Here is a 10,970-nt window from a genome sequence, read left to right on the forward strand (position 1 = left end):
TTTTATTTTTTATTTTTTATTGTTCTGTGTCTTTTGTAGTTGTTTGACCCCTACTTGTAGTTATTTTGTGTCTCTTTGAGTAACTTCACGTCCTGTTTGGTTGTTTTGTGCCTGTGTTCATTTTGTATCTCTGAGGTTGTTTCGTGTCTCTTTTACGTCTCTTTTTGTAGTCGATTTGTGTTCCATTGTGGTTATTTTGGCCGTTTTTGTCGTAATTTTGTCACTTTGAGGTAATTTTGTGTCCTTTGTTTAGAATAATTTAATATCTATTTGCAGCTCCTTAGCATCACTTTGTGGTCTTTTCTTTGTCTCTTTATGTCAGTTTATTTATAATATTTAAAGTACGTATAGGATGCTGAGTATGCAAATGTGTAAAAATATAAACTAGCACTAGTATGTGAAGCACTAGTATTTGAATTATAATATGGATAATATGCTGAGTGTGTAAAGTATTTAAAATATAAAATTGCCTTATGCTGCAATGCAATGTATAAACCTAGTATGTAAGTTAAAAATATAAATGTGCTCAAAGCTACAACAATGAACAATAAGATATGCATAAGCAAGAACAACCATAAGAATATATACAGTATATGCAATGTGTAACATGTTAAATATAGGCTACTTTTAAGAGTTGAATATTGCACATTTGAGTAATTACACAGAGGCTTAGTGTATTTTTTAAATTCAGTTTGATTTATTTGAATCTCTTTACGTGGTTTTATGTTGTATTTTTTTTTTATTATTATTTATTTATTCATCACGTGCAACACTTTGAACTGCTCTTAAGTATGAAATCTGCTCTGTAACGCGCCCGCTTCCAGCTGCAGTTCCTCCTCCACACCGGCAGGGGGCAGGGCCGCCTGGAGGGCGCTGTTCTCCTCCCATGCGTCCTCCGGTGTAGATCAAAGAGGAGGGGGCTTTTCCTGCTCAACTGAACACATCGGCCATTGAGGAGAAGTTGAACACAGCGGAGCTAAAGGCGGCTAGTCCGAAACAAGACAATCTCCAAATATTAAAACACCACCACCCGCCGGATCAGCGCGACTTCATGCCCTGTCACAGCGGGGACGTTTGAGTGTGTCGGCGGGTGTGCTGCGCCAGGTGTCGGGCCACAGACTGTGGGAAAATGCCATCTTTTTCATGGAGGTAACGTTAGAGACCAGAGTAACGTTAGCTAACTGGAGGAGATGTTGTGCTAAAGACGAGTTTTAGGGCTGAATAAGGTCGGCTGACCGATGACTAATGTACATGTCAGCGTGGCAGTGAGGTCGGTTAATCGTTAATAACCTTTAATTACCGTTATACATCCATTAAAGTGACTGTCAGTGTGTTTTTATCGTCCAGCCTGCTGCTAAACTGAGTCCGTTTGTGTACATGAACCGGTGATACTCAAAACTGTGAGCCGAATAAGAATTTCACCCCAAATAAGCTTTATATTTCCACTGCAAATGCTCTTTTTTTTTATTGTACTTAATCATCAGTGACGTAATGTAACAAAGTAATAGTACTTTTATACAGTACTTAAGTATTTCATGAGAGTATCTGTACTTTAATTGAGTTTTTACATTTCTGTCAACTTTTACTTTCACTCCACTACGTGTCCTAAATACAATGCGTACTTTTACTCCACTACATAGCCCAAAAATAATATGTACTTTTACTCCACTACATAGCCCAAAAATAATATGTACTTTTACTCCACTACATAGCCCAACTATACTGTGTACTGTTACTCTACTAGATTCCCCCTAAGCATTTAAGTTACTTTCTAGTGAAATGCAAGCTCCATTGTTAAGGTGGTGAACATAAAGTCTGACCACTTGCTATTTAATCAGGGTCTGCACAGATCCATAAAAAGTCATTAAAGACATTAAACTCATTGATCTAAGAAAAAGGCCTTAATTGGTATTACAATGTTTTAAATAAGTGTTTCACAAATATTAAAAGTGCTCAGACATGAGAAATAGGATTTTGTTCATCTTTTTTTTTCTCAGGCATGAATGTCACCAAAAAGTACAATTTTATATTATTCATTCATATTTGGTTTATTTGCTCGTGTCAGTGTATGATCTTCAAAATAATAACAAAATCTCATTATGTTTTTTTTCTCATAACACTTATATTACATGAACAAACAGGAGGAAGAAGACAATCTTATAATACCTGCCCCTTTCCGACTAATAACAAGAGCTGCAGTGAAAACTATTATTAAAAATACTTTTTGTGATAATACATCAAATGTCACGTTATTATCGATATTCCTTAATATTGTCATTGCATATATTGTGAGTTTGACACAATAGTTTTTACACAATTCCTTTTTTGGATTGATAATCATCAGTAATGTGAATATAAGTAGGCAAGTAATAGAACAGCTAGAGCAGTCTGGTAAGTCCAAAAAAACAACATCACTTTTATTGTAATCCAGCCTTTAAAACCAGGAGAAAACTACAGGTACTGTATTACAATATCCCAAATCTTGGATGATATAGGTTCCCATGGTTATGGAAAACTTGGGGGAAAAAATGTTTAATTTTTTTTTTTTTAATTTAAAGTGTTTCGATTTGTGAACTTTTGTTGCTCCATTTTTTCCGTTCCATCTCTTTCATGTATGACAGCAACCTAAAATAATGTCTGAATTCAGTATGAATCTGTTGTGTTTGATGAACGTCAGGCAAGTGGAACAAGAAGAAAAAGTTGTTATTGAAGACCCTTGAAAAGTCATGGAAAAGTAATTAAAATGTGTGTAAAACCCTGATGGTTTCTAGTCTCATATCATACCATAATATATCACATAATACAGATATGTAAGTCAGCGCTATGGTAAAGTATGGTTAAAACATTGCAGTGGCAGTATTAATGCCCTGTACATGTCATTGAATCTGATGGGTCTCAGAATTTGGTGCAACACCGCCAACCGTCTGGGTATTTCCATCCACACTGATGTGTTGTACAGAGAATATATTTATTTATCCAGACCGCACCCTCCTGCAGTTACAGAAAGTAACATTTGCATAGTCATTATCAGGGATGGGCCGCTTTATTCTCTTTTTCAAACAAGGTGTGCAATATCGTGTAATTGCACCCCATTTTATCTGCTGTCATGTATTGGTACACAAGGATTCATTCTCCCCCCAGGTACATCATGGGAGCTCTCGCTGTCTCTCTCTGGTGTAGTAGCCTGTGGGTTAACCGCCCAGCCAGTGCAGTGCATTCCTCCATGTAATAAGTTTCTTGTTCAGAGCCCAGGTCGCTCCACAGCGGCCTACGGGCTGGCCAGGCCACAGCAGAGTCCCACACAAAGAGGCTCTGTGTGAGTCAGGCTCACAGCCCCCCTGGGAGGAGGCCTAGCCTCCCTCTGAATGAGATACACACTCAGTGCCACGACAGCAAGGAGCACACCTTTTTCATAGGAAGCCAGAGTATCATTACAGGTGTGCTAAAGATATTTAAGCTGCTTGTGGGGGTGGGTTATGAAGCTCATCTCAATTTCTCACAGCGAGTTTAGCAGGTTATGGTTGTTTAACGTGCTTCCATACCTTTCATACTGTAGCCTATTTTGTGAATGACCGGTTAGTGCGGTTAGTATTCAGGGATGTGTAAATAGAACTGGACATTCCTATGAAAGTTGCGTAGTGGTGTATTAAGCCGAAAAGTTCAGTGTGTAAAACTACCAGGGCTGTACCCAACTTGGAGTAATGTTGGTCAAACCAGATGTGTGCGTTAAATTTGAATATTCAGCGATTTAAAAAAAAAAAATTCATTTAAAGTTCGAACGTTTCACGTTTTCTTTTTTTCCCCTAAACATTTTTCTCTAACTTTAAAAAAATAATTTTTTTATCTACCAATTTTCTTACAATTTCTAGAACATTTCTTACCAAGTTGTTATTTCCTTTTTCTATCACTTCCTCTTTTTCTGGAAACAACAATGTAAATATGTTTACAGTTTATATAATTTAAGAAAGTTCCATTTATTTTTAAATGGAAGCGAGTCAATAATTTTTCAGTGACTATTGGAGAAGGAGTGGGATTTAATACGTTTGCACTTCTTTTCGAACATGTCTTTATGTTAACGTTCATTCGTCCCTTTTCTTTTTTTACCTGTTCAAAAAAAAATTCAGTTAAAGTTGCTCTTAGAATTCTTTCAACTTTTCGAAAGAAAACGCAGCAATGTGCTCAGGGTTCAGAGGGTTAAGAAAGTAGGAAATAGACATAAAAGTAGTGTTTTTATATGGTTACCCAGTCGATATTTATCATCAGCATTGTTATGATGAGCAATGCAGTGTTTTGATTTATTGCTTATATTAGTCGTATATGACAGAGATAATATAACTATCGTGTGGTCTGATGTATTATGCTGTATTCCCTTTAGGGTTTGGCCTGTACTTGTGTTGCTCCTCTTGCCTTCCAACGTGGCTGCCGAGGAGTCATCACTACTGGAAGGCTGGCACGATGTCTGGCTCTTCCGCTTCCTCGTCAACATGCTGGGTTACTCCACCATCATCATCCCTGGCTACTTCCTCATTAGCTACTTCAAGCGTACTAATTACTTAGAAACAGGTTTGGGCTTGTGAGACTTGTCATTTTGGAAATGCACACCACCCACAGAACACAGATTTGTTTATAGAGTTCCTTCCTGATCCACTTTGATGTCAAGTGTCTTCATTATTTTTCCTGTATGTTTGACTTTCTTTCAGGCAGTGGGATTTGCTTCCCCGTCATAAAGACGTGCGTGTTTGGCAGCGAGGCCAAAGCAGGTCTGTTGGATGACGTATCGGTAGCACCCAGGAACGAGGCTGATTCAGGCTCATCTGTCAAGCAGGTTGTCAAATTAATCTTTTGTGCTGCGGGACTTCAGGTGAGGATCCTCCTAGAAATTACAAACATTGCGCCACGTGTTGTCTAATCCTTATAATGACATGTAATGGGTCTTTCTGTTTGTGCAGCTGTGGAGACGGTTGTTTAGTCTTTGTTTTACAGTTTGCTCTTCTCTCATCTCTCTCGCTATTTAAAAGATGCTTATCTTAAGTTTGTATAAAGGGAGGTGCCGGTTAAGAGACTCTGGTGCAGACCTCATCATCTATGACATTTAGCTCTATATAAAACTATAGGCCTATCTTCATCGAGGTACTGAGTTATGTTGCCTTTAAGCTGTCAATGGAGGTAGTAACAGCACCAAAGCTCGAGGTCTATATAAAAGGGACAGCCGGCAGTAGAGATTCTCCATTACCATTTTTCCTCCCTAAAAGTGATTAACCCTAATTCCACAACTGAAACTCCTCCAACTGCTGCTGAGCGAAAAAAGAACTCAAGTTCCCCTTGAGCTGCATATGCATACCAGCAAACATCTGAATTTAGAGACGGGACATGATTTATAGGAAACAAATGAACAGGGTTTTTTTAAAAAACACAGGAAGTTTGTAGATTTTACAGATCTGTGGTGATGGGATACATCCTGGTAGTTACATGTCGGTTTGTTGTCAGACAACCACACCTGTGATAAACTAACATGCGCCTACCAGGATGAAGAGTCCGTCTTGATAACGGTTAACGAAACAGCCAGCATGAAGCAGAGTAATGCACATGGCGACCATTGTGTTTGAACAGACTTCAAATCCAAACTTACTGGAAGCTTAAACTACGTAGTGACATAGTAATAAATGTAAGAAAGCTGAGCCATCCAATGCCAACAATCAACTCCAGTGCTCAAACTTTGAATGAAAATTGCTCCTGCTGAAAACAATATAACACTAAGTCTACCCTGGAAAAGCTAAAGTCATTTTTTTATTGTCAGGCATCGTACCTGACATGGGGAGTCCTCCAGGAGAGGGTGATGACACGTTCTTACGGAGCCACGACTCCAGAAGATGAGGGTGAGAAATTCAAGGACTCTCAGTTCTTGGTCTTCATGAACCGTATCCTGGCTCTGACCGTGTCGGGCCTTTGGTGCATCCTGTTCAAGCAGCCTCGCCACGGAGCACCCATGTACAAGTACTCCTTCGCCTCGCTCTCCAACATCATGAGCAGCTGGTGCCAGTACGAGGCCCTCAAGTACATCAGCTTCCCCACTCAAGTCCTGGCCAAGGCCTCGAAGGTCATCCCCGTCATGCTTATGGGTAAGATCGTCTCCCACAAGAGCTACGAATACTGGGAGTACTTTACCGCCGTGCTTATCTCAGTGGGTGTGAGCATGTTCCTGCTCTCCAGCACGCCCAGTAAGCACCCGTCCACCGTCACCACCTTCAGCGGGATCGTCATCCTCATCGGCTACATCGTCTTCGACAGTTTCACCTCCAACTGGCAGGACAACCTGTTTAAGTACAAGATGTCATCAGTGCAGATGATGTTCGGGGTCAACCTGTTCTCCTGCCTCTTCACTGTCGGCTCTCTACTCGAGCAGGGCGCCTTCTTCGACTCTCTGGCCTTCATGACGCGCCACTCCGAGTTTGCCTTCCATGCCGTGTTGCTGTCCGTGTGCTCAGCTTGCGGCCAGCTCTTTATCTTCTACACCATCAACCAGTTTGGTGCTGCGGTTTTCACCATCATTATGACCCTGCGACAGGCCATAGCCATTCTCCTCTCTTGTTTCCTTTACGGTCATGCCGTCACCATAGTAGGTGGATTTGGCGTTGCGGTAGTTTTCTTGGCACTTTTCTTACGGGTGTATGCACGTAGTCGCATGAAGGCAGGCCGGCGGTCAGCGCAGCCGCTCGCACAGAAGGTGTAGCACTCTGAAGTTGCGCCAAACTGGGAACTGAGACCACGTTTTCTGTGGTGCTTTTCTGTCTATTTGTGTGTATCTTTTATTCTTTTCTTTTTCTTTTTTTTTTTACTGTTCTTTACCTTTGGTTCTTATTTTTCTTAGTAATGGTACAGAAAGGGATTCTGCAGTTTTGACTCTTACACTAAGATGCCCCCAAGGGGTCCACGTGATTTGTCATGTCAGCAGTCACAGAAGTTTTGAGTGCCTGTAAGATTGTCTTAGACACGAGTCCCAAACCTTGAACTCCTCAAACTGCCTCTTCACCTCTTTCCAAGTTAAAGGGATAGTTCAGATTTTTTGAGGTGGGGTCATATGTGGCACTTATCTATAGACAATATATTGCAAACGGTAGATGTCGGTGCACACACCCTCAGTTTGGAGAAGCAGGCTGGAGACCGACACGAAAGCTAAGCAATGTTCTGGTGCAGATGGAGTCAGCGTCAGAGTGTATTTTTGTCCTTGCTGCAGCGGCTGCAGGTACGATTCCACCTTCTGCCTTTTGCTGCATGTCATCCCTCCCTCTCTCCCTTTCACACTTCAGCGGTCCTGTCTAATTAAGCCCAAAGTAGTCTTTAGAAAATTCTTATCAGTGTAAGTGTTTGCTATATTTAGAATATTTTCACTGCTTTATCTTAATGTCAGACAGTGATTTCCAACTGGAAAATGAAGCTCTTATATTGCTGTCCTCACAGCCAGACTGCACGGAGAAAAACAGTGATGTAACATAAAAACAGGAGCTGCTGGTCTACCACTGCCTCCAGTAGCTAGTTAGTGTTGTTGTGTGACTTTGGCATGTAAAAAGGTACAGGCCTTTGTACACTGACGCTCGTTTGTTATGTCTGAAGTTGTCACCTGTCTAGAAACGCGACCTCACTCTGTGTCAGTCACATACGGGCACCGATTCCAAAACTTGTCTGGCATTGAAGTTTTCTGATCAGGTTCATTTATTGCATCTGTCAAAGGCCTTCATAGAGTTCTTTGACCAAGGATCAGTCAAGAAAATGTAGTGGCGGGACATATCCGTGACAAGACAGAGGAATGAGTTGCAAGAAATCATTTCATAAGTCGGATGGCTCACTTTTAACATGTCAGATGGTAATTTTCAGGTGGATGATGATGACGATGAAGATGAGGATGTGCACCGCACACAGACAGAGAGACTGTGCAGCCAGAGAGGGAGAACAGCTCGGCCCATTTATGCAGCTGCAGTGCCAGATGTAAATCACAGGTAGAGAGTTGTGACAGCCAGAAAGATAACTCCAGTGGATAAAAGCAAGAGAGGAAATGTTACTTTTTCACTTAATCTGTGTAGTTTTCTTTCAGATGACAATTTTTTTTAAAGCATCTGAAAAAAAACAAACTGTAGGACTTTAGTAAATTTAAACTTAAGGCCTTTGCAAACAAATACTGTTTTTCTTAGCGGAGCCCGGTGACTTTGATAAGAGAACTGATAGGAAAATGAAGCTTCCCCGTCTGAAGGGCTGTCAGACGTTAAGCTAATGCCGTGGAAATACTCTCGATATAGCATACACTTAAACTGATATTGAATTTTTTAGGTTGGACCTTTTGATGTGATTGAAATATGTTAAATATGTTATCCATATGAATATGGATAAGCACCTCATAAAACCCCACTTTGAAAAATCCACACTATCCCTTTAAACAGTAAAATGTTTTTCTTACACCACCGTACTGTGACCCTGAAAAATGTATGAGCTGTATGGTTGAGCATTAATTTTCAAGCGGTAATGACATTGCCCCTTACCTAACTTTATCCGAAATATTTAAACAAGACGGTCACCTTCTGTAACGACACTTTATATCCGTTGAGTTATCTTTCAGTCACAATAGCTAAATGCTTATCTCACAGTCCTCCATGTTGGAGAGCAGGGGCCTTTATGTGTCTTAATGTGGGATTTTATCTCGTAAAGCTGTAGACATAGCCTGAAAACACGGCGCACACATTTCTCTTTAATTTAAGGTACAGCATATTAATGCGTTTCAGAGGCTACCATCTGTAATAGAGGGTGGTAAAAAAAAAATAGTTTGCGTAACTAAGAGCGCACTCCTTAACAATTGTATCATTTTACCCCAACATCAGAGAACTCGTCGCTGCTGCGGGAACTTTTTGCACGGCATTATTTTAAGATACTTTTTTTTGTTGTTGTCTCAACACAGATTTTACTTAATGTTTTAACTTCAGGCTAAAAAGTCTTGTAAATATATCTTAGTCATTGTTTATTTCCAACTTGTCTGTTGTGTACTTTTGTAAAAAAGGACTGCTTCATGTGTTTTCACCATTACATGTGAATGTTTGGAAGAATCATGAATGGATGATGATGATGACGATGATGATGATGATGATGATGATGATCATTGCCGTCATAAGGATGTGAAGATACTGTCGGCCCAGGGGAGAGTTGCAGAACAGAATACATACAAGGGAAATGCAATTTTACTGGTACCTTGTTTTTATCATTCTACTATTTCCTCTGGTAACTGGATTAATAATAAAAACATTAAATTAACTTAACACTATAAAGTGAAGAGGTTTGATTTTACTTTTTTTTAACATTGCTTGTGCTACAGGACTTGCCTCATTGTCAGTGCTGTTTGCTTTGCAGATAATACAATATAAAGCACATTTTATATATAAAATGCAACTCTAAGTGCTTCATATTATGTGTAGACACAGAAATACCAATTTGTTTTTAATTCTAAAGAATCCATCCATATCTTTTGATTATTGCTCCAATTGTCTGATTTTGATTGGCTTGGCTGCTGATCGTTGAGCCAGCCACACCTGTTGTAGTTTGGGGTGCAGTGTAACAAACAAAGGGAAGTTGCAGGAAAACATGCAGAAAAAAAGGAGTCCTGGGTGCCTGAGTCTACAACAAAGGTGTGTTAAAACTCTTTCTCTATTGCTGAGGCACTGGCTGTAATTGTGAAGGGGATTGGCTGCTATATTTTTATTTTTTCTTAACAAAATAAATCAGTTTTAAGCGCAGTTTAATTAAAAAAAACTCTAGTAAGATAATAAAATAATAACCAACATAATACTTTAAACCTTAATTCAGAGATTTTGCAGAAGTCAAGAAGAGTCTTGATCCATGCTGGCAGCTCTGATTGTCAGACAACAAGTGTTAGACTCTGTTAACAAAACTAAACTGTTAGATAAACCAAAGTATTGGACAAATTGAAAATTTGACACTACGTGAAGTCAGGGGATCAGCAAAGTCATTAGGATTCATTTTATGGGAATTAGGGCTGGATACCAGTGCTCGATACCTTTATGGTATCAGCCGAAATAACTCGGTACCGAGTAGTATCGAAACTTCTCCATCCAAACAATGTCTGCGTTTGATCATATTTATACGTGGATCTAGAAAAATATCACTATTTGTACAGTTCTTCTTGCAGCCAATCACGGCAAGCATTCTTTGATGAAAATGTGACGTGATTGACCCACTGCAGCAGCTACAGCCCATACAGTCTGTGGTGTGGTGAAAACATGCAGTGCATTTGACAAGACTTGGTAGTTTGTGTGCCAAGGTCCCCCGCCTGCGGTGTCTGGTGGCATTTTATGTTTAATTTATTCATCCATTCATACGTAGGGTGTCTAATAAAGTACTCTGTGGTATAAGTACTGATATTGGTTATGGTATTGTAATTTTTTTATACAATACCCAGCCCTACTGGGGGCCATTTAAGTATGTACAAAATGCTGTTAAATTCCATCCAGCAGATGTTGAGATATTTCAGTCTGAAAAACTAATGTGGTTAAAAATGACAGCAGTGCAGTAATGATTTTTTAGCTGTAATTGATTTGCTGACTTTTTATTGAGACCTGTAAACAGTGCATTTCTGAGCCCTATATGCACACTTTCTCTCTGCTCTTTTGGACCAATAACTAAAGTCTCAGTTTGAGGAAATTATGGCTTATCTGTAAACTGATGCAGCTTTCAGGGGAGAAATGGAGAACGAGATAAATGGCTATATAGTTTGGTGTCATTTGCAAAAAAACGTAATTAGTTGTAGGTGTTCTTCTCTGCCATCTCTCCATATTTCTTACACTCTCTCCACTCTTATCAAGAAAAGACAGCGTGTGGTACAATATTTTCGAAACAAACAAGTCAGAGCTGCTCTTTGCATTCTGCACTGATTATTAAAACCAGACCACTATTATGATTCACTGAACAGCAAA

At 39.7% G+C, this 10,970-nt stretch overlaps 1 protein-coding gene across 1 annotated transcript; it reads left to right on the forward strand.

Annotated features, from left to right (window-relative positions):
- The first annotated feature begins 827 nt into the window (after nucleotides 1-827).
- slc35b2 (solute carrier family 35 member B2) lies at nucleotides 828-9,308 on the forward strand. Its single transcript, XM_042503750.2, has 4 exons — nucleotides 828-1,149; nucleotides 4,376-4,563; nucleotides 4,701-4,861; nucleotides 5,798-9,308. Exons 1-4 carry the CDS (start codon nucleotides 1,130-1,132, stop codon nucleotides 6,728-6,730), a joined length of 1,302 nt encoding a protein of 433 aa, XP_042359684.1. The 5' UTR covers nucleotides 828-1,129; the 3' UTR covers nucleotides 6,731-9,308.
- The last annotated feature ends 1,662 nt before the right edge of the window (nucleotides 9,309-10,970 follow it).

Source organism: Plectropomus leopardus, chromosome 16 (assembly GCF_026936395.1).
Source record: "Plectropomus leopardus strain MGB_pleo_1.0 chromosome 16, ASM2693639v1, whole genome shotgun sequence".
Taxonomy (NCBI): Eukaryota; Metazoa; Chordata; class Actinopteri; order Perciformes; family Serranidae; genus Plectropomus; species Plectropomus leopardus.

Excerpts from the sequence above, each read along its gene's own strand:
- slc35b2 (XM_042503750.2), top strand. The coding sequence starts at position 1,130 with ATGCCATCTTTTTCATGGAG. Across the intron at positions 1,150-4,375 it reads ATGCCATCTTTTTCATGGAG|GGTTTGGCCTGTACTTGTGT; the intron begins GTAACGTTAGAG and ends TATTCCCTTTAG. Across the intron at positions 4,862-5,797 it reads TTTGTGCTGCGGGACTTCAG|GCATCGTACCTGACATGGGG; the intron begins GTGAGGATCCTC and ends TTTTATTGTCAG.